Here is a 25,588-nt window from a genome sequence, read left to right on the forward strand (position 1 = left end):
CAGCCACGTTTAAGTCTTTTTTAAGGCAACAAAATACAAAAGCATACAACTCTTTGTTGATAATGCATATTCTATTTAGAGGTTGCAGAGAACTTGGACTGAACGTATAGTTAAAATATTTGAACAAGGGAGTGGGTGTAGCTCAGTGGTTGAGTGCCTGCTTCTGATATGTGAGGTTCCAGGTTCAATCCCCAGTGCATCCAAAAAAAATGTTATGGAAAAAAAATCAGAATAAAGACAGGTTAACTAATCACTCCTTTACTAATACTCTTACTTTTAAAATTATATGATGCAATTTATCACTTTCCTAGACAGAAGATTTATCATATAAGGACATATATTCAATGGTAATTATGTCAGAACATATTTACAAATGGTAAATCATTTGAGTGATGTTTTAAATAATGTAGCTACTATCTGCACATTTCTTGTTAATAAATATATATGTTATATCAGGTTTCAGTGGAATTGGTTTCAGTATGATGCCTGAAAAAGTAACAGTATTTCCATATCACAAGATTGTCAACAATAAGACTCCCTGAAAGTCTTAAAGCAATTTCACCTGGACAATCTGGGAAATGTACAATTCAAACTTACTCCCTCAGGGACAAAAAAGAACCAAAGATTCCAGTGTGAATCAAGAGAGTTCTACTACAGACAACCTTGCTAAACAGAATTTTATTTAAATCCTGAAAATACAGAAAATGAATTAAATATAATCCTTTATTTTAAGTAATTAGACATTTACTCCAGGGAGTAAATAGAAAATCTCAATCATATACTTAATTTGGGAAAGTGCTAAAATTACGCTAATGCAATATACAAGGTGGCAAAAGGAGCCTATGATAACTCTTAGATATGTGTTGTGTGTTTGTGGACACATTCTTGTTTTGCATTGGTACGGGGAGGAGTGGTTAGGAAAAGTTGTACAAAGGAGAGGACATTAAGGTTAGGGATTGTTTGGTATAGGAAAAGTACTTTTCCAAAAAATGCATTAGAATTTGCATTCAGAATATTGTAACATGTTCGATAATATTAGATACTTCTCTATAATGTTCTATTTTTAAGTGTCCAGTTGCTTTTTATTTTATTTTATTTTTTTTTTTTTTGATTTTTTTTTTTAATTTTTTTATTTTTTATTGACTTTGTAATAATATTACATTAAAAATATATATGTGAGGTCCCATTCAACCCCACCCCCCCCACCCCCCCCTCTCCCCCCCCCCCAACAACACTCGTTCCCATCATCATGACACATCCATTGGATTTGGTAAGTACATCTTTGGGCACCTCTGCACCTCATATACATTGGTTCACATCATGGCCCATACTCTCCTCTATTCCATCATGTAGGCCCTGTGAGGATTTACAATGTCCGGTGATTACCTCTGAAGCACCATCCAGGGCAGCTCCATGTCCCGAAGACGCCTCCACCTCTCATCTCTTCCTGCCTTTCCCCATACCCTTTGTCCATTATGTCCACTTTTCCCAATCCAATGCCACCTCTTCTATGTGGACACTGGATTGGTTGTGTCCATTGCACCTTTATGTCAAGAGGAGGCTCAGATTCCACCTGGATGCTGGATGCAATCCTCCCATTTTCAGTTGTAATCACTCTAGGCTCCATGGTGTGGTGGTTGTCCTTCTTCACCTCCATCTTAGCTGAGTGTGGTAAGTCCAATAAATCAGATTGTAGGTGCTGGAGTCTGTTGAGGCTCAGGATCTGGCTATCACATTGTCAGTCCAGAGATTCAAATCCCCTAAATATATCTTAAACCCCAACATTAACTGCACCTCCAGCACATTAGCATGAAAGTCTTATGAAGGGAGATCCCATCTGAGTCCAGATTCATCACACATAAACACCATTTCCAAAGAGGGGCCATCTGCCCTGGTAGTTAACCCCATCGGCCATGACCATAACTCCCATGGGTCTCTTTAGCCCTCAAAGGAACCAATATCTGGGGGTTGTATCTGCTTTATCTGTCTCTCTGACTCTGCTCAGTTGTGCATGAGGGCAAACCTTCTGCCAGCCTCCAGACTCTTTTTTAGAAACTCGTAGCCATATAAACTCATTTCTCCTTTCCATTTCCCCCTTACTTTAGGTCAAACAACATTTTAAAGTCATGGTATTTTATGTAGACATGGATATTCTGCTGATCCGCATTGAACCTTCCGTATAAGGTCATTTTCCAGTTGCATCATCAGTTGGTAGTTGATAGTGGTCCCTCGTTGCCAGGGAGGCTCATCCCCGGGTGTCATGTCCCACGCTGGGGGGAAGAGTTGCTTTTTATTTTAGGAGGCACTGGGGATTGAACCTAGGACCTTGTACATGTGAAGCAGGCACTCAACCACTGAGCTATATCCGTTCCCCTCCAATTGACTGTTACAAAAAGAATATTTCATTCTAAATATCTAAAAAGTACCATTATAAACTAACTGGGTAATCTTTTTGGCCTAATTTTAAGAATTATATTATTATACTAATTTAGGATAATTTAACTAACTGCCTGATTTTTTTCTGCCAGGAATAAGGCTCCAGATAAATTAGTTCAGAATATCTACCTCCCACTCAGCCCTCTTAGAATGGAGATGCCCTTTGCTACAGGGGCTGTAGTTCTGGAAAAAGCAGCATCTTGGGTACCTGGTGAACAAAAACCAGGCAGCCCATCTACTTGTAGAAAGGGGGAAGGGGAAGGCGACGGTCAGGGAAAGGGGGAGGAGGAGAGGGAAACATAACAAAAACACAAACAAAAGGTGGTGAACAGCTTTATAAAATGGAGGAAATAAACCAGAATGCTCATAGTAGGTCACTGTAGCTCCAGCTCCTAGCATAGTAAGTATACAGTAGACATTTGTTGTTCTTGAGTAAGTATTGGGACTAGGGCTGAATTAATATATTTTCCAAAGTTGCTGTAATGAAATTTTATGATCTGCATAATGAAAACAAATTTAAGTTAAATTTAAGGGACATTTCACACCCCCCAAAAAAACATTAACACAGGGGAAGAGGCTTTAATGTAGTTTATAGGAAGACATCAAAAATAAAATCTAAGGGAGCAGGTAGAGTGCAGTGGTTGAGCTCCTGCTTCCCACATACAGGGTTCTGATCAAGTGTAGTATCAGTGGCTTTTTTGTAAGCATTACTTTGGCCTTGGTCCACAGAGGGCAATAAACTGTACGACTCTACTAACAGCGAGAGGATCCACGTTTAAGCCATTTCAATACAGTGATTTTTTACTACTAATCTTCCAAAATTTTTGGAATTTCTCAGGTCAACAGGCAACCATTTGCTGCATACTTTTAGCTCAACTGTTGCTACTGCTATTCTAACTCATAACATGGTTTAACACCACTTCAGATTGTCTATTAAAAGAAAGGTGACACATCCCTTGATTAAATATACTTAAATATTATAAAATATTTTTCTTTAAAATTTAAAATATTTTCAATTTTAGTTTTTAAAATCTTTATTTCTCTAATCTAGCCACTTGGGTTCCATTTTATGGGTTTTCCTATAAGAGTGTCAGTTTGCCACACTTGTCAAAAGGAAAAACTTACCTTCATTTCTTCACTTATATAACATTTGAGGGGTACCCACTATGTGCCAGGCATTGTGGATGCAAAGATGAATACAACAGGGTCCATAGTCAATTTGGTATAAGACACAAGAACATAAGCAAATAACTTATGTGAAAAGTGGGCTGATTGAGGCTAAAATCAGACACATGTACAAAATGCTTAGCAAAGTGCCTAGTACACAGTAAGCTCCCACAAAAGGGTACCAAATACAATTAATCATTAATATGATAATTTCCTTAGTGTATGAAACAGTACATTTCAGTGTATAGTGCCAATCACAGAATATTACTTATTGCCTAATTTGGGCCAGGTACTGTACTAAGTACTCGGGACACATCAACGACAAAACAGACACCTGCCCTCTCAGGGCTTGCAGTCTAGTGGGAGGAGATAGACAATAAGCAATAAATATGTAATGGATAAGTAAATTATATGATGTGTTACAAGGCAGTAAGTGCTAAAGCAAAAGGAAAAAGTAGAGCTGGGTAATGGGAATGGGGGAGGGATGGGCAGGATTGTCATTTTAATTAGAGTGGTCGTTTGCTTTTATTGAGAAGATGCTATTGGAGAAAAGACTGAAAGGAGTTAAAGGAGTTAGTCACTATATATCTGGGGGCAGAACACGATAGGCAAAGGGTATAGCCAGTACAAAGACTAAAAGGTAGGAGCATGCCTGACTTGTTCCAACAATAGCCAGGAGGCTAATACAGCTAGAATGGAATAATTGAAGGGGAGAGGGTTAGGAAATAAGGTAAGACAGGCAAGAAGAGGGCAGACCTCCTAAGACCATTGTCTAAGTAAAACCAAATCTTGAAGTCGGGTCATTTCATTCATTCATTCATTCATTCATTCATCCAGTCAACAACTTAATACTGAGTATTAAATATATTCAAGGCAAATTGTTAGGTGCTACAGGGCACAAAAATATAATTAATTCAGACTCTTTATCCTACTGAAGCTTACAAAACTCCCAGGTAGGAAATACTTTGTATTAAGGTATTACTTCTCTAGTAAAAACTAAAGTCAATGTCTTGGGATGAGATCGGGTATAAAAAAGGAAGGCATGTGCATGGATAAAAGCATAGTTATTTTAGAATTAGAATGGGACCTCCTCAGAAACTCTCCTACTTAAGCTACTCAATGCAAAATGTTCCAAGAGTTAACAACAATTTGTAATAGAGCAGTACCTTCACAGACTCCTCTGGAGGATTAATTTCTCACTTTAGTTCTTTTTGAAGAAAATTGATTGGCTAGAATTTTTGCCAAAAAGAACTATTTAAACCTGCATAAAAAGGAACTAACAAACATCAATATTATATTCAGCAATGAAGAAAACCTAAATAGAAATATCATTTTCTACTGAAAACAGATAATTATCAACTTCATACTGTATTTCCTAAAGGGTATAAAGCAAGTGAAAATGTATGATCTATAATACTTTACTGAAATGTACAATTATTATTGACATAATATTTTTCCTGAACAAGGAGTATTGTACAGTGAATACACAACATAGATCATGTGGTAGATGGGATGAAAACAAAAGAGGGGAGAATTAGTCAAGGGACATTAAATGGGTCCAGCAGTTTTGAAGTGCTCCTTGTATGTTAAGTAAGGTTCATTTGAGCTAAAAGTAGGGGTAAAACCATTTTTAGCATCATGAATAAATACTACCACATTACTGCAAATGGAAATATCACAGTTTCCAGAATGTGTCAAAAAGAGTCACCAACTTAATTCCTTTTAAATACCAAAACTTTGTAGAGGTTTATAATATTTAACAAGAAAAAAAAATTTCACATAACATTACATAAAAGCATTTATATAAACAATTTGCACAAAAATTGAGTCTCAGTATTATCAAGGTACACTGAGTAAAGAAAATGTATAAAATAGTTCTCAAATTTTAAAATTCAATGTAGTCTATAACTGAATCTGCAAGTATCTGATTTCTATTACTAGTGATTTATTAAATTTCTGAAAGAACTCTGACTACCCATTGAAAAATAAACTCTCCCTTTCTCATATAATGCCATATAGGAACTGTATCAAAATCACCTTCTGTCTAATATCAAAGCTACTTACAAATATTTCAGCTTCCCCAACAGACTTTGAGGAAAACCAGGATTTGGGTTTTTCCATCTCTATCTATCTCACAAAGGGCTAACAGTATTTGGTAAAGAGTAGGTGCTAAATTGAATTGATATGTGAACAGATCCAAGCTTTATCAAGATGTACCATTCAAAAGGATACATTTCTTAAGTCTCAAGATACATTTGAGTTCTATTTTCCTGGCTAATTTTATGGGCTCTGAGTAGAAATTACATGCTTTAAAAACCTTTAAATATCCAGCACTTGGGATATTTACAGAATCAATGAAGTTGTACTAACAGAATATAACCTACCACTAATATTGTACTTTTATAATACTTTTAGTCATTTCAGGAATCTTGAAGTGACAAAAAATTTTAAAGTAAATGGCATTGTGCAAGTAATTAGGACATATTGGGGCTAACATCTCTATTTAATCCAATCATTTAGTCATTACTTCCTAGGTATACTATCCAGTACTAGAAGGAATTGAAACCAGCTTTGAATTTGCCTGACAAATAAAAGAACACAACTGTCTATGCAAAAATAAGTAAATAAACATTTACTGGGGGATCACTACTGCCAAAAGTTAGTCTAGTGGTCTTTATACAAATTGTGGAGTCAGTTATGGGGTAAAATACAAGAAAAAGAATAAAACTCCATGTCATCTCCATTAGGGCTTCCCATAAGGCCACACAGTATACAAACTGAGCAAAACCAGAAAATGCCAGATGAGAATTACAGCCCCTTAGTGCTGTGCAATGAGGCAGTCCTGTCTTATATCATATTTCATCTATCTAAAATGACATCACTTGTAAAAGGTACCATTGTTTTATGTACCATTAAGCAAAAAAAAAGAGTCACCAAATAGTGCGTGGTATACCATTAATTTTTAAGATGCATCCCAAAGGCAGAACATTAAAATGAGATAAAATGTCTTAGGATCAAGGAAAAAGATGATAATCTGAGCAATCTTCAAATGACTGAGCTCTCTATGCACAAATCATAGCCCTTTCTTTGATGCCATTCTCATACAGGCATTCTGCATAAGAATTTCTGAGGGAATTTTTCACTCTCCTGTGTGAAACTGAAATAAAGAACATTATGGATGAATGGAGTATAGTTAATGTCACAATTCACAGATAATGCACCAAGAATGTTCAAATATATTTTTTTCCTTTTCTAAAATGGATTATGTTAGGAATAGTGTTTTCAACTAACTTACTAGGTTCAAATCTAAATTCAAGGTGGCTTAGGACATTTTGACTAAACCTCTCTCCCTATCAATAACAAGAATAGCAAATTGAAAATAGATCTTGGTATCAGCTTTTTCACTAATAATAGTGTAATACTGAGGAAGTTATATAATTTCTCTTAATCTCAGTCTCTTCATCTACATCTACAAATGAAGTAGTTAAAATGTTGGTAGTTGGAATTTTTATCTCTAAAAATTCCTACCAAGTTTTAGAAATTTTCTTTTGGCAATCTATTGTAGTAGCATCCTTCTCCTGTAAGTAGTTCTTCCTAAACAGACCCTCTCTATAAAATAGTATTTCTTTAATATAGAAAAATATGCCTTACTGCCAACATTTAGAACAGCAACACTGCAAAAAACCTGAGTTTCCCTTTTAAGTAAATATGTCTAAATCAGACTTTAGTTTTGATATATTTATTTATCAGTGTAAAATACTAATCCTTATATTAAACTTTTTAAAAATTAATAATCCATTAAATAGCTCTGGAAGTCACTATATTATTATTGGAAATGGTAGAAACACAAAAGTTTGATTGAATATTTAAGACTTTTTAAGGAAAAATAGTAACTTAAAAATATCAAATTATTTTAGAATCTTTATATATAATGGCACCCCAAAGAATAAAGCCCTGTAAGTTTTCTCTTTATCATTATGTGAAGAGGGGAATTTTCTGAAATTTCATAGAGAAACACCACTTACTGGACATTTAGTAAGCTAAACTACAGATTTTAGGAAAACAAATTCAGATATAAATTAACCATTTTTAGGACAAATGGGAATTAGGGAAAGTCTTGGAAGATGACCATTAAGATTAATATTCAAGGCTAATTTTAGCTTAGCTTTTACAAGTTCCTTAAATGAGCCACAACTTAAAAATTATAATCTATTATTTTTCAAGGAAAAAAATCAGTTTCCTCTAGTGTAGATTCATGAAAATAATATTGAGAATAAATTCACTATTATATGATTTTATGATGAAATTGATACAGCGCTATAAGCAGTAATTTCATACTCAGAATAAATCTAACCATATAATTTCATAATATAAATATACATACATAATTCAAATTAAAGTAAAATGAGTATATAGGGGAAATGCTCAGGCCACTCACTAAACGTGTTACATTGCCCTGCTATGTTACAAGAAAAATACATACAGAAGTGCTTACATCCATTGACAATGCCATAGTGTGCATGTGTGAACACTGGGGCTGGCTAAAACATTACAGTGGGTGAGGTGCGGAGCAACATGCTGATTCGTAGAGATGTTTAAACAGAACAGGCAAACTTACTTCAAGACACCCTGAGAGCTCACTTGCAGTAAACAAGCATTTTTCAGTCAATTATACAAACTAATGTTTGGTTTTTCTTATCCTCATTTGACACAACTTCAAACTCTTTTCCTGTCAAGCAACTCACACATCCCTGATGGGCAGTTTGGGACTTAGACAAAATAATGTGAGAGGTAGTCTTACTCTTGCATTGAGAATAATGTGGGCCCCAGATTCTAAAGCCAATATTTCTATTCATTGCAACCCTTCAACAAGAGTCTTTGAATAAACTGTTGCATTTTGGGAAATACTATTTGTCTTTTTATCACTGCAATTGCCTTGCAAACCAAGAAAGATCCATCCAATCATTCGTGTGTGTGTATATATATTATACAGACACAGTGACATTTTAAGAGAACCATTTGTAGAAAATGTTCACTATTGGCAGTGTAGTGTAGTGGGAAAAACATAGGCTTTACAGCCAGACAGATGTACTCAAATCTTGGTCTAGTTACTCTTATTAAGTAAATAACTACTAAGTCTATTTACATTTAGGAGCCTCATTTTCTGTATCTGAAAAATCAGGATAACATATAAGACTGTGGTGAAGATTACACATATACACTACTACTACTTCTAAGTAGTCAAATGTTAAGACAAGAAACAGGGGGAACCCAATTTGAAGAACTAAGAAGAGCATGGCTTCAGAAATAGTCACAGACAGATGCAACTTGGATTGTAAATCAAGGATATTGCAGTAATTATAAGCAATATATACCGGGTGCATACTATGTGCAAAGCCTTGTACTAGGCACTTAATTGCATTCCGACTTTTATTTCTCACTAACTACCTTATTAAGTAGATACTATTATTATCCTTATTTTTTGGATGAGAATATTGAGGTTTAAAGTGGTTAAGCGATTTGCCTGGGATCACAATGCTAGTAATAAATAGAGACTCAAACTTCCCATGTACCAGACACCAGCACCCAGGTCTCCACCACCTTGGAATCAGACTAATGCAAAGCAAGATAAACATGGAACAGAAGCAGCAGCAGGAAAGGGCTAGTAGAATACCATAGTAAGTTAACCCCAGCTAGAGAGGAGGAGATAGCAGGGATAGCAGGGCAGCAGAAAGTTTCCCTATTTGGCGGGAAAGAAGAAGGGAAATGAAATTTTCAGTTGCCACAACTCAAAGTAGGAAAGTGATTCTCCAGGGCCTTCAATTCTTAGAAGTGGAACAGTAGAAAACAAATTCTAAATCCTCAAATTCTATCAGCTGGGTAATGTGTAGTGATATCTTAGTTTTAATGAAAAGGGAAGAGAGTGGAGCAGCCTCTTGAATCCAGATGAGAAGAGTTAAAACTGGATAAATCCAAAAGACTTAAAGAACCAGTTATTCCCTGTTCCAGTTTCTCTATTTCAGTTTTTATAGCGTTCATATTCACTGATCTAGTTTCACATGACCTGACATGTCAACTGAAAAGTGGTTCTTATTCTAGTCTTACAAACTGCTTTTTCACTGGGTCTATGTTCAACTCCAAAAAAGAGATGCAGAACAGTGGTTCTAGGAATTGGTCTACAGACCTCTGGGGGGTCCCTGAGTTCCTTTCAGGGGGCCCACAAGGTCAAAGTTATTTCATAATACTACTAAGACATTATTTGTCTTTTTCATTATATTGGCATTTACACTGATGGTTAAAAAGTAATGGAGGATAAAACTTCCTGTTTCTTACTTAGCATGAACCTAGACAGTGGTACCAAATTGTAATAATAGTCACCGTATTCTTCACTGCCTCACAGTCACAGAAAAACAAAACAAAACAAAACAACTTCACGTAGAAAAATTCCAGATGAAGCAGTAAAAATTATCAATTTTTATTAAATCTGGACCCCTGAGAATATATCTTTAATATTCTGAGTAAGGAAATGGGAAGTATGCATACAGCATTTGCATGCCAAAGTATGATTTTGTGTGTGTGTGTGAGTAATGAGCATTTATTTAGCAGTTTACACGGCATCTTCATCCTCCAAGCTCCATTGTTCACACTTGTCACAAAATGAGAGGGGTCGTTTATAATGCATGTATGTCTATGTCTATGTGCAGATGAGGAAGGTACATGAGGGATAGCAGGACTTGTAAAGAGTATGGTGTTACAAGATTTACTGATCAGTCACAGGTTAGCAAACAATCATTTCCTGAGGCTTGCCTTTTAACTATTCAGAAATGGAATGTTGCTGTAACTGGATGGGAGAAAGAACTGGAAGGTTTGGGGGAGAAAAGGCAATGTCATATATACCACAATCCACCCTGTCCCACTACTTACAATCTTTCTGCCACCTCTTCCACATGAAACCCTAAGCATTATCGCAGAAAAGTAGTTATGTGATTGATTGACTGAATTATGAGCTAAAGGAGCTGCTTTTTTAATGTGCCATTCAACATTATGAAACAGTGGCACACCACTTTTACTTGAAAGTCTGACAGCCACACTATGGTTATTCAGACTTGGGTATTTGGAAGACATTTTCTTGAAAACAAAGTCGGCCTGTCAGTTTAAGGAAAACAACTGGCAGTATTTGTTGCCAATGATAAAATTTGAGCTTTCATACTGAAATTAGAATTTTGGAAGTTACATTCTTACCAATAAGTAGTTTTTCAATTTTCAAAAGCTGTTCTGATGAGATTGGTGGTGATGTTAATGATAGGATTTTTTAATATTGTATAATAAAACGTGTCAATATTTGGAAGACCTATATAACTTAGTAAAACATATTTTTCAAGTGACCAACACATGACCTTACAAAATCATACATGGGTGAAAGATTCATTCAAAGCACAAGATAGACTAATAGAGTTTCCTGAAACAGAGTATGAAATGTTCAATTGTGTTTTAGATGCCATGAATCAACTTATCTTTAAGAAACTAACTCTTGCTGAGTTTTGGTGTAGTATCAAAGAATATACAAGATTATCTGAGAAGTTATTAAAATACTCCTTCCTTTTACAATTGCATGTCTGTATGAGGAAAATATTTCTTCATATACATCCCTGAAGACAATGTATCACAGGCGAAAGTAGAAACAAATGTAAGAATTCTACTGTCTTTTATGAAGGCAGATATTAAAGAGATTTCTAAACATGCCCCACTTCTCACTACGTGTCTTTGGTTTGGCAAAATATACTTCTTTTTCATTATGATGTTATTTTTGTCATAAGTATTGGGTTTATTGCTGTAAGTCAGAAAGAAATTAAATACTTTAAAATTTTCTTAGTTTCAATTTCTTTTATAATAAATATCAGTAGAAAAAACTCACATAAACACAAACCCATTGGGCACCTTAATGTTTAAGCATGTACAGGAGTCCTGAGACCAAAAAGCTTGAGAATTGCTTTATAATAAACTGATGGGGAAATACCTCATTCTGTCTGAATTTTCCCTATAATGTCCAACTGAAAGTGGTCAGGGAGAGAAGAGAAAGGAGGGAGGAATATACGGAATAGTAAGTAGTCTGCTGGGTGTTTTCATATGCATTAATTTACCTCATTTATTTCTTACAACAGCCTGGTAGATGTGATTATGTCTATTTTACAGATGAAGAAACAAACTCAGAGGAGTGGCTTTTCTAAAGTCACAGCTAGTAAGTGACAGAATTAAGATTATAGTATCTATCTCAGATTATGAAGTTCTTATTCTTTCTGATACAGCATATTTATGTGAGAAATTCTTCAAAACCAACCATAAGTGCATAGCTTTGGTTTTCATTTTCATTTCTTTTCTAAATCTAAAGTTCTAATTATTGTACTGAGTTCTAATTCATTATTTTTTTTGACTTGCCTTATCAAATCTAAAGAATGCCTGGTGCACTTCATAATGACAGTTAACTGGATTTATACAACGATGAACTAATTTTCTGAATGTAGCACCCTTTAGTCATAAATACATAATATCATAGTTCTTTCAGCCTCATATTTGTCAATATCAAAGAACAGATTATACAGGGATAGGTCTTTCTCCTTTGCTTGGTAGGTTCATGTATTTAAGCAAGTATTTAATTCAGGAATTCATCATTCAATACTTAAATTTACTAGGTTTACTAGACTTTGGTATCATGAAACATGAACATATAGAGATTAATTTCTGATCATTTAAAGCAGAATTAAGGCCTTAGAATTAAACAATTAATTCCAAACTGTTAAAATTAAGCAATTTTGTTGTCTCTTTAATAAGGCTTGATTAGTTTCCCTAGTGAGTGAAAATTTTAAGACAAAGAAACTAAGGTATGTGCCCAGTGAACAATTGATGATTATACTTTAATATTGCTTTATTGACTTGTTAGAAAGGATAGGTAATAATCAGAGAGATCTTTTCTTAGGTGCTTACTCTTGTCCGGTAGGAACCACACCTTGCTGGGCATAATGTGGAGCCACTTCAAATAGAGTTGACATTCCTAGTTTCTCTTCCCCTTCCCTGCTTGTTTTTTCCACAGGTGGAATAAGTTATCTGACTAGTAAATTTGGGAGCACGCTCTACCAGCCCTTCAGGGCTTCTTTCATATTTGCTGGCAGAAAGGGTGCATTCCAGTTTACTTTCTACCATGTGAAATGCAAGGATGTTTGGAGGAAAAAGGGAAAATTCATCAGAAGAGATGTATTAGGAAGTCCATTTAGCTACAGATCTAAGCCATAGTTTCCAGTTGAACTCTATGAATTAATAAAACTGGTGTTTTGATCTCCATTTGTCTCATTCCAATGTCTTATTGCTCATTGAATTCCAAACTCAGTAGAGCAAGACCAAGAGTACTATTCCTGATACAAGCTACTTCTATAAGGGATAGGAATCTTGAGGATTAGATTCTTAGTTGATTCTGAACTTAAGAGGAGAAGACAGGATGTTATTTACTAGCCCTCTAAAGCCACAAAACTATGTGCCAGATACTATATTTGCTTAACAAATACCATTATCATTCCATTTTTTTCAAACAAGAAAACTGAGGTTTAGGGAAGGTAACTTGTTGAAGGTGACATTGTGTAAGTGGAAGAGCTGAGATTCAAACTCAATTCTATCAGATCTGTGCTCTTAACTTCCTCTCCATACTGTACACAATGGTATGAGTCTGAATGCTATTTATCACTAAAAATAGGAAATAAAAATACTTAACACAGTTTGCCTTCAGTGACTATAGCTTTTAAACTAATTTGGAAAAATATAACTGCCTTAGAATGTAGAGAAAGTTTAAAATAATAACATTTTATATTGATTAAGGTACGTTATTAGCTAAGCCCAATATCTTTTTCCTTTAAGTTTTATTTTAAAAGTTTGGGGCAAAAAATAAGAATAAAGCTAAAGATGTAGTGTGATTGTATATTCAGTTTCTGTGGAAAGCAAAATCCAGTACTAACAGCAGCAGCCCCTGGTGGTCTAAGGGGAAAAAAAAAATCTACACATATATGTATCTATATCTATATATATATCTATAATTATGGGGGTCGAAATATGTTTTTTAAAAGAATATATGTACATATTTAGCCGTTTGACTCAGTTCTCAAACCAACACATTAAAAAACAGATGCTTTAAAAATGATCTGTTGGCAAGATGCTTGTTAAAATTTTATCAGTTGAAATATTAAAATTCATTATGAATTAATTAACACATTACATAAAAATAAAATGTTTTTGTTTCATCGTTTTACAAAGTACTTTAACCAGTGGTGATTAACACTGGGAATTTTGTGTGTCTTGATATGTGCTGCTCAAAAAGAAACTAAATTTATAGGATTACCACTAAATTGATGACATTTTCTGTCTTCACTCTTGAATTCAGTTGGCAGATGTTTTCAAGATGAAAAAATTCCATCTTATTACAAAACATATTAAGCACGTTTTCCTGCCAGGCATGTCTGACATGATGTTTATTGCCTAGACCAAATCAATCCCCTTAATAAGCTATAATATATGCCAACAAGTACATTATTTCATAGTTAAGGAAAGTTGCCACATGAAACCATAAGTACTTTGATCTTTCAAACTCTGCTCCAAGTGCATCAAGAAATGTGCTACATAATCCACTAGTTAGTCACATCTATTTACATTCATTTAGTAAGTAAAATATAATTACACTTTTCTGATCTTAAAGTTATAGGCCTGAATTCTACTTCACTTCTGCTTGTATTTACTAGATATTAGCAAAATTTGAAAGGAAATTTGACCAGAGAAAAAGAAAAAATATATTTTCACTCCAATACTTGAAGGTACTAGGAAAATAAAATTGTTCCAGAGGTAAGACAATCATCAATTGTAATATAAATAAATAGAATTTTGTTGCTGAAACACTAGGTAGAAATGACTCCAGTGGCACTAGTACAAAAGAGAAGAAGTTCATAATAGAAGACAGGATGATATTTATTGTCCCTCACTAATATTGTGGCTATAACCCAAGTCAGTACCTCAAAAACATATTATTTAAAGGAAAGCTGAACTTATCAGAATTAGCTGTTTCTGAACAATTGTAAAAATTCACATGAATATTAAAAAATCAGTCACAAAACTAGACAACACCAAACATCTCACATGCAAAGGAATAAGATTTTTTGATGGATGTCAACGAGCAATCAATCCATAAATATTTGAGTAGCTTCAGTGTGCAATGCCAGGCTCTGCCAAGATTCCTATTCTTCTCCACATTTGATTTTTCCTTTTGGGGTCATGTAACTTGTTCCCTCTTCTCCCTACCCCAGCATCTAGTTTTACTTCCTGTCAGCACTTCCCACAATCAGGTCCCACTTTAGGGAAGAGATGTTTAAGTAGTTCTAACTACTTAAGTAGATAGATTAGCATCAGATCACTAGTGTTTATATCCTATCCATATTCTCTAAAGTTCTATTAATTGACCTTCTTTCTTAGTAGAAGGACTTGTCTGTCCTCTCATGGTTCAGCTTAATACTAGAATAACATTCATTCCTATGCTGGAGGTACCATTATCTAGGTACCTCTTAGCTAACCCCCGGTCTTTTTGTTTTGATCTTCCAGGGGATTAGATTGTAATGGGTAGGTTTAGTTTCAGTTCCTAACTTCCTCAGGAAATGCTCTATACTGCTAAGAATCTGTGTCTCCTTATTCTTAAGATTTTACATGTAAAGCCAAAATCTATGATGCCTGCTCAAATATCTAGAGAACTGTGGGGAGATATAATGGAGAGGCATGAAAAGTAAATTGTTAACATTAGTAATAGTATGAAACAAAATATAAAAACATAAGAGAGAGCCCAAGATAGTACATGATAAATTCCACAAATGTTATCAAGCAATCATAATAACCTCTATGAGTTCACACTAAGGGGAATTCACTGGTTATGATGAAAGGAAGAGGTGGAATTTCAGCTGTGCAGGAAAACATGGATAGGTTTGCAACTAGGAGGAAGGAAGAAAAGTTAAAGATTCTATAAAGCACACTCATATCCGGAGTAGAGTGAGTACACCAGTCTGGCTGTATCCTTATGAGCAAGTGTGTAAAGCAGAAATAGCAGTAGAAGGCCAGGACAAAATATTTCGATTTCATCAATAATTTTAGCCCTTATGATGATGTAGATAAAAATGAAAACAGGGTACCCAACTTTTATATATTCATATGAAAATGTACAGTTCAATCAAGGTATTAAATAAATCTTGACATCTCAATTTTTTATCATTAATTCTTAGAACATAATCTTAGATGCTGGATTGGGTAGGGAACCAACCATGTAATATATTGAATGTTTATTTACAGAAAAATCAAGTAGCAAACTTTTATGATATAGGACATATGAAAAATGTAGTAGTTTGGGATTTTAATCCAGATTCCACTACCCTATATATTCATCAAATATTAATAATAATGATCTTATACAAAGAAGAAATATATGTGCTATTTATAGGCATCTAATAGTATCTATTAAATAACTGGTCAAAAATCTATCTATAATATTATCAAATGTATGTTTCCATATCATATTATGCTTTTCTTACATATGGTTTGGTTTTTATCTTTCAGATAAGAATTTTGTTTTTAACTGATTAGAACAATGTGAGGAAAGGGAACAAGAATCTACAATAACTATAAGTCCTGGTTTCAACACTTAGTTCTACCATTTACTAGCCTTGTGATCCTAAGAACATGGATCATCTGTGTATAAGTTGCAACTATAAAATAAGGATGAAATTATGGGTTATTGAAAAGAATAAATGATTAACTGCAAAATGTAAATGGCTAAGAAGGATATATAAATAGAAGTTAGTCTATTTCCATAATGTACCATGCCCTGTGTCTGAAAAATTACAAACACTTGTTATCTGGAGATATGCAGAGGGAAGGAGAGCAGCAGCAGAAGTCATTTCTGTAATGGATCAAAATTACCAGGAATTAATGCACCTTCTACAAAATGAACTATTCTTCTCTTTCCCACTGCAGGATCAAGCCTTACTATTCAGAAGTAGGATTGAAAAGTGTCAGATTTTGTCTGCAATTTTGAAGTTTTGGGAGATTTTAAAAGAAAGGTGTTTATTAAGAAAAAAAGATTTTATGGCTAACACTATCAAATATAAAGTTGTGTTATCTACAACCACCTAGTTGTCTTTTTAGTGCTTTCAATGGCAACTTTAGATTGGTGTGTGAAAAAGGAGAAAAGAGAAAGAGAAAGAAAGATAGAAAGAGCTGTTAAGGAAAAGAAGTGAAATGGCAGAAGTGTAAAAGAAATAAAAGAATAAAGGGAAAAAAGACAAAGGGAAAGAGCGTAGGTCTTAACAATGAAGCAAAACAAAAAGATTTTTTCTTTGGTATAACAAAAAATGGATGCAGGCATAAATGAAGCAGATGTGAAAACCAGAATAAATACACAGAAATGAAGGAACAAGAAAAAAATTCAAAGCAATGATGGCAAGATAAAGAGAAAATAGAAAAGAATTAAAACCTATTTCTGAAATAGATGCTTAAACTGTATGTCAGACAAAACGCAGTTCAAAAAGAAATAAAAATATTACTCAAAATCATTTTTGCTTGCATTTTACATAGAAAACTGAATATCCAATGATTTATATATTTAAAAACACTTTACATAATACATTTATAATGGATCATATAATAGGAAGCCTAGGACAACCAATAGAGAAGACATGATCCTGAAGCAATTGTAGGAAAGAAAGGGAGTGATACAACTAGACTAGAACAGTCAAGCTACTCACTGATTCCCAATCTAATTTTTCTGTTTGCAAAATATACATTAAATAGTGAGATGCTCTGCAGAAATGTAACTATTGTAATCTGCCTATTGTAAAGTGCCTACCTTTTGCTTGACTCGTTATACAACGTGTTTGGATATTCTTGGTCTGGATACATTCTGGGTCTTCAGAATCTACATGCTGCCTTCACTACTATTTTACTGTCATAACTAACTCAATATAGACGGACCTATAGCAAATGTATTGAATATTTGAAGTACAATTCTAAGAAGTACAGTGATTATGCCATGAACTAAAAGAAAAAGAAAATAATTTAAAATGCAATGTATTTTGCCTCAAAGGTGGTATGAAATTTTTTATTATTGTAAAAATAGCTCAAGTTGTATGATTTGAAACTTTATTGTCCTATAGTGTAATTTATAAAATGTTAATTAGTCTAAATTAGTCTGTGTTTAAATACTCTGAATTGTTCATGTGAAGAATACATCAAGTGACTCACCTAGGTTTTGCTCACTTAGTGGCATTTTTGACATGCTTTACTATTAAACTCCTAGCACCCATAATAAGGACTTTGAAAACAGTCTGAATATGTCTTAAATATAATACACTGTATGTATATCAAATAAAATCTGTCAAAGTGTAAATAAAATTGTTGTGTCCCCTGCAGAATTAGAATTCCTTGGACAGCATTGCTCTAACGATCCCATGCTGCTAGTATTACAAAGTGCAAAGGTTCACTGGGTAAGAAAAGAGCAAAGGACAGCATTCCCTCATTACACTATCCCTAAAGTATTCTAACTTAAATATTTATTAAGATATTAATTATCCTTCCTTCCTTCATCTGCCTTCAGAAGTTAAACTGAGATACAGTGGATGGATGGCTGCTCACAGGAAAATAATGCACTATCCAGAAAAACTGCTACCATCTAGAATGAATACTGATGTTTTGTAAAGTACATTATTAATTCAGAAGATAATAAGTCTTAAAAGTATTAGATTACATGTACTCTCTCATATGATCAACATAACAGCATAATACCTTAAAGAAACAGCATGGATTACAAAGTTTTCTTCCTTCTGCATACGGAACACAGTAAAATTATTTTAGAAAACTTTCCTTGAAGGAGTTTGAAACAAAAGGAAATAGCATTTGCATTTGAGACTTATATAAAATGTCACACTGAACTAAGATTGATGTATTTTGTAATTCTGAATAAATATTAGAAAACATTTCTTTTAAGAAGTAGAAACCCATGGGAAATAGATGGCTAAAAAAATCAAAGAATTAAGTTTCTTAAAAAAACAACAACATATATATAAGAAATAAAAAATAAAGGAAATAATGAAAGAAAGTAGTGATCTCACTTACTCTGATATACAACTGCATCATTTCTTTTTCTCTTTGGGGGTTGCGATACTTCTCATAGAAATCTCGTCGCTTCTTTGTTTCTTTAGAGACCTTATCTTTTCTTTCCCGTTTTTCTGCTGGTTCATCTGAACTATCAGAAGATGAATGGACATGTATCTTAGGCTTTTCCACTTCAATATAGTTTTCATTTGGATTCAGTACTATTACTCCATATCCTTCCTGTTTTGAAATGAAAAAAGAAGGTATAATTGAGTCTAAGAAACCATTTCTAATTCATAGAAAGTTTTAAAAATATCATACTAAGTGATTTAATAAAGAGGCATATTCTCTAAAATGTTGCTCTAGAAAAGATCACTACGGTTTTTATTTTTCAATAAAAAGTCATTGTAAATTGTTTGCATTTATTACATGTGTAAATAAGAACAAAAAAAATCATAAAGATTATAAAGCTTAAATTTTAAAATTGTACTTCAGATGTCCCAGACCTCCCAAAATGATCAAAATAAATTATTAAGTAACAGGTACACTTTCAAATTACATTAATATTTATAATATATATTTGGATATAATTAACTGCTTTAAAATGAAGTTTACAATTTGAACCACATTTTCTTGGATTTTCTTTTCTTTATAACTACCCTTTAATGAGCATTTTGTTTTGTTTGAACAGTAAGAAAAAATGAACAATTAAAAAGGAATAAATCTGATCTAACCTTCCATATATTTACATAGCTCTATTTTTTCCTATCTGTGCATTTGTACTTTGTCTCTCTTCTTTCAGGAGACCAGACAAATTCTAAAACAAAATAAATAATTTTTTTCTGTACTATATGGAAGTAACTCTTTAATCTTGAAATTGGTTTCATTTTTCAAACTACCATAACACTTTGTTTATTAAGAACTAGTACCAGGAAACATGTAGAGTTCTAATATATAAAACACAGCTTGTAAGCCAGCAAACTTTTTTTTTAAAGTTTATAAAACATATGTTTTCCCATCTGATTTAATTCTAGCAAGGTAAACATTTCTAATGCTATAATTAAGGAAATTTTAATATTTATATTGTGTTATAACTGACAGAAAAATGTAACCATGAGAAAACAGAGGATAAAGAATAACCACTGGTAAGCATGTGCAACCCAAATTTTTGAAGCTATTATATAGCTTCCATTTTCTATTCAATTCTGTATTGTGGCTTCCCAATTATGTTCTTGGAAAATCTTGTAAGGTCATATTTAAAAGATGTATTACATTTTGAAAAAAACTTAGGAGCTATAGAAAACCAAGTTATAAAATCTTATCCTTATTTTAAAAAGTATATATATTTCTCCAAAATTATAACTGTAGAATCTTTGACTTGAAGTTTGTAATATAATTACTTTTTATCAGACCGACCATAAGAAGATGATATTAAAAAATAGATAGGAGCAATAATAAACCAATATTAGCTTGGATTCAATCTTATTTTGAAATATGCTATATTGCTGCAATGTGTTGTTTTTTTAACAGTTGATGATGTAAAACTACATACAAACTTTTTTGGGATAGTTTCCATTTTTCTCCCTCAATAGGATGATGATATTGTCTAAACCCCTAATTTGGTCTGAGGATTTTCAAGAACACTTAAGTTCTGATTTTAGGATTGGATTGTTAATTAAGATATAGTCCTCTAATATACGTGAAAATTATCTATATAATAATACATACTAAACCGATTAAGAAAATCACACATTCTTCAAACAGATGCATTTTAATCTAAAGTAAAACTTTTAGATAAATGTCTCTTTCATGAAAGGTTTATAAAATATTTTTGCAATTTTTAATTTAAACATTCTACATCAAAGTATAAGAGAATATTTGTTTTTTAACTCTCTTATCTGGTAAGTCAAAGTTTTACTAACAAAAGATATTTTATTTGGCCCTGCTTTATTTCTAATCTGTATAGCTATTGAAAAGTCTTGTAACTCATTGTGACCACTGTCAGGTAGACAGATTGTCACTTGGTGAATTTCTACAGTTGGACACACTTGACTAGTTATTAAAATCACATTTGAAGGAAGTTCCTACCCCTCTTCCTTGTGCTTCTTACAACTTTTCACGCCCGTCTCAAATTTCAGCTATAACTTCTCCTCCCACCAAAAGTAAGTTAAAGAATACTGTTGCACTCTGCTGAACAGGGTGAAATAGAGGCATTCAGTACACTGTCTCTGGTATAAGGAACATACTCAAAAAAGGTCACCATAGGCCAAAAAGAAAATTGGCTCCTTACTAGATTCTCTACCATGAGTAAGTGGTCTCCTGTCATGTTTCTTCCCTGCCTTCTCTGAGTGAATTGAACTTTAAACACACCACACACACACACACACACGCACACACACATGCACATTCACATATACAGCTTCTCATACTTTTATGCAAGGATACAAGTGAGATCTAGTAAGCCCAAAATAGACTTTTAGCATTCTCATAGTGATGAGAATAAATATATACTACATAATAAAAATATGAAATATTTCAAACTCCAGATAACAAAGTGGGACTTTAATAAACTGACATAGCATGATCAACATCTTTGCATAACAAATGAATTTCAAATAAAGGTGAACACTAGAAAAAATTTATAGTCACCAGAATAACAAACTTATTTTCCTAATTTACAACTTAATAAAAAGAAATAATATGTTCAAAATAGGTTTATTTGAGCACAAGCTTTTACTTCAATTTTTATAATCCATGGATTGAAAAATTATTGTCCCTACTTGATTTTACACGGACTCTGATATTTGATGTGTACAGTCTAAGTAAACATAAAAAATAGACACACATAAATCATCAAATAAGTAGTATTTGTCTAAGTTATTGATTATGTAACTGAAAATTACATGACCCATTTGTTCAATTTTATAAAGACACAACATCAATTTTTGACTGAGGCATCAACAGATGAAAAATTATTCTATTTTTAAGTCACTACTATATAAATTAGAGGATTTTTATCATTTAGATTTCAACAATGAATGTTTTTCCTTATACACCTGAAATATTTAGAAAATATTTTATCCTTTAGATATTTCAGACTGTTAATTTAATTAATGTAATAACAATCAAGAAATATTCAGGAACATTTTCTACAGAAACAAGAGCTAATTTTAATAAATGTCTCTTTCAAATTCAATTACCATTCTGTAAAAAAACTTACATTTTTCAATTAAAATTTTTCTGATAAATTAATTAATGTAATATTCTTAGAGACATTCATAACCATTTCATAATGAATAGAGAAAGAAGAAGCAACAAAATAAATTAACGATACCAACATACATGTTCTAAGTACAGGTATGTAGTAAAACATCTTTTCTGCCTTTTCTTTGTCACATGTAGTATTGTTAAAAAAAAAACCTTTGTACAGAGATTTTTGCTATGTCAACATTAATAAATGGAAACTAAGGACTCAAAGTACTCAAGTAAAACAAAGCAGAGATAAAGTATCAACAGCTAAAGTTAAACTTTTCAAGCAGAATAATATCAACTTACATCTTGAAAATTCAGAATAAACACCATTTTAAAAATTTATCTTTTCCATTTGCAGTAACTCAATCTGTACACAGCAGAAACAGGTAAAAAGAGATGCTAATGTGAACTTTAACCAACATAGCCATAAAGTTTTACAAACCTATAAAATCAGGCATTGAGTATAATTATCATTAAAGAACTGTACATTGCCACTCTAGTTAGTTAAGGATACCTCCATAACTAATACTTGGAGCTTAAGTATTTTTATATTAGAGAATACTTTTTATATTTCATTTCTCCTTAAGTATGTTAAATTTTCATAAGATGAAGTTAGGTCATTTCAAATATATACGGAAACTTCTTCTGTTATTTTTAACAACATAAAATGATCAAACTGATTATATTTAATACCCTACAAGTAAAACATAAATCTTCTGGCATATTTTATAATGATATATCCAAATAAATTCCAATATTTAAAATTTCAAGAGTCAAAGCGTACCCAAAGTTGTTAATTAACTCTTATGTTTGATCATACAATCTAGTAGAAGACCAAGGATATGATCAAGAGAAGCAATAGTAGTAAAAGTAATCTTTACCTATTTAATTCATCTTACTCCATTTTTCTATACTTTTGTGGTTATAACTGTGGCTTCATTTTCAGACCTGTGATTGTTAGGCAAAAACTATGGGACCTTAATTAGTCCCACTCAAAATTTTACTGCTAGACATGGTATTTTATTCAGCCCAAGTACTTGCTGTGATTTAAAGAGAACACACAGCCTCTGGGTATCCTTTACTTTGAAGTCTACAGATGAATTTACTAATAAATATAGTTAATTTATCATTCAATCAACCAACAGATGATTTTTAGGTCAGAGAGGTCTAAATAGACAGGTGATACCAAACACAAAGAACCAAAGAAGAGGAAACCTTGCTAGAGAAATGAAATCAGTATAGAAATGTACTTATCAAAAGACTCTGCAAACAGATACAGTTTTAAAATGCCTGATCAAATTTGAATGTACTTTTGCTCCTAAATCAAACCTTGCTGAAAGAGGAGGTTTTTACAAGTTAATTTGCCCATGAACTGACAATTATAAGGAAAATGGAAAATTGAGGCAAATTCTAAATCTTTTCAAATCTCTTGTATTTAGCTAAATAAAATATAAGCTGAATGTACTCAGTTCTGCATTTTAACTTGCCAGTACTTCACACCACATGTGACCAGAAAAGTCAGAGGCCAGAGTAGTATCCTTTGACCTATGGAATTGTTTTGGTCTTCAAGCAAGGTTCTGTAAGAGATCATTTTACACAGATTTGTCAATCATATTTTTCAAGTTCAGCATTTTATCTGCTTGGTTGAAAGAAGATAGGTGCTCATCCTCAAGGGAAGTGATACTCAAAGAGTTCTGATCTGTAAACTACATCTGCCCATGGTTAAGATGGACAAATCACTGTCCATTCATCTTTTCTGAAAGATGTATGTTCTGTTGATTTCCCATTTTTTTCCACAAGAAGGGTATGTATATATGTCACTGTGGCAACATCCTAGGTGCAACAGTGAGATGAGGTCATGACAACCAATCAGAAGTCACTAGTGAAGCGTTAAAGTAAACATAGCTGTTGGAACTGCTTCTCTCCTCAAAAAATACCCCCTCCATTATTTCAGCAATTTTCTCAAGACGTGACCTGGGACTGAAATGCCTGAAATGTCACTTGACTCCGTTTTGTGCTTATTCCCAATGTGCATTTAGGTAATAGTCCCCTGCTAATACTTTGTAAAATATTCATCATGCTTATGCTACAACTAGTAGTTTCCTAAATTCTGTTGCCATGATACAAAAATACCATAATATGAACCAACATATATTACTCCAGTAAGCTTAAAACTTCAAATCGCTCATCAAGTTGGTCAGTAAAAGAAAACATGCCACAAAAAGTTTTCAGAGGACCACCTGTTGTCTATTATTTTTACATTGCACTTACTCATAAATCATAACACAGGGTAATTAATCAAGCTGTCAAAAAGAAGGTCAAAGGTTATATGGTAGAGTCAGAAGGTCATGCATGGGCTGATAGAGGTCAGGGTCACACTGCATTCCTCATTATCAAGTTGGGATGAGAGACGGCCCAAGCAAACAAAAGTGAAAGCAGATGGAGAAGTGAGTGGATAGAAAAAAAAAAAAAAGAAAATTTCACAAACAAAAAGAAAAGTGAAAGAAGACTGTCAGCTGCCTTCAAGTAGAGAACAGAAGAGAAAAGAAATACACTGAAATGTGCTCAAAGGAGTTCAAGAATATAAAGACGCTATAGTTTTATTAATTAAATAAATTGAATATAACTTTTCTTGGCCATTTTATTTGTGCATACCAAGCAATATTAGAAAATATGTGTTTGCCATTTCTATACCTTCTCTAGCTAGTGTGCTCAAGATAAATTAAGGTGAGGCAAAGAGTTCTTAGGATGAAGGATGATTTACATTGAAAAAACTAATAAGAAGAGGGCTTTTCTTCCCCCGTTAATATTGTCTTAGGGTTACAAAATAGATACAAATAGTTTTAAGTCACAGACAGATAATTTCTTGAGTATAATACAGAGATATCCACAAACATAGATGCATCATAGAAGTCCTTTTGAATAACAAAACAGTTATAAAATATTCTATTATTACGCTGGCCTGAATTAGATGTGGAATACTGTGCAAAATTAGCTGTCACCCTTTGCTCAAAATCTTTGTTAATCTCATTTTGAATGTTTGCAGCTTTATCAGCACATGCATCAATGTCAGCTCCTTGGTTACTGAACCGCTGTAGTTGGAAGAAGATATAATTAAAATGTTTTGGCACAGAAAAGGTGAAATTGTATCTTCCCTTGTTCCCTTAGGAGTCTGTAAAACATGAAGGATATATTGACAAACACACACCCTTGTCTCCAATTCTGACATCCCAGGTCATCCAAGTGATATTTATTTTAAAACATTCACTTTGCATTTACCCATACTGTGTCACCTGCTCTGTTTTTAACTTTTACTAGGTTTTGGAACACTCTGTTGCTTAATCACAGATTTTCCTTCCAATCATCAATATATTATTTATGTAAGTATTCCATAAATTCACAACAGTAACAAAAACATAAATTTACATTCATTATTAAGGACAGAAATATTATTTAATATTATGCATTGTGAAATCTTTTCAATTCTTTGCTTTTCATTCTCATAAAAAGAAATATAAACATACACCCACACATGTACACACTAAACTAAAAGAAGTAATAAGTTACAACTGTT

General features: G+C 33.1%; 1 protein-coding gene across 12 annotated transcripts in view; it reads right to left on the reverse strand.

Annotated features, from left to right (window-relative positions):
- The window catches only part of ARB2A (ARB2 cotranscriptional regulator A), a 496,486-nt gene that overhangs the window by 263,355 nt on the left and 207,543 nt on the right, over positions 1 to 25,588 (reverse strand). For all 12 annotated transcript variants that reach the window (XM_058276244.2, XM_058276246.2, XM_058276234.2 and 9 more), the window contains one exon: positions 18,784 to 19,002. In XM_058276244.2, the coding sequence (XP_058132227.1) occupies positions 18,784 to 19,002 (219 nt within the window). The remainder of the gene's footprint in view (positions 1 to 18,783; positions 19,003 to 25,588) is intronic.

Source organism: Dasypus novemcinctus, chromosome 2, assembly GCF_030445035.2.
Source record: "Dasypus novemcinctus isolate mDasNov1 chromosome 2, mDasNov1.1.hap2, whole genome shotgun sequence".
Lineage (NCBI taxonomy): Eukaryota > Metazoa > Chordata > Mammalia > Cingulata > Dasypodidae > Dasypus > Dasypus novemcinctus.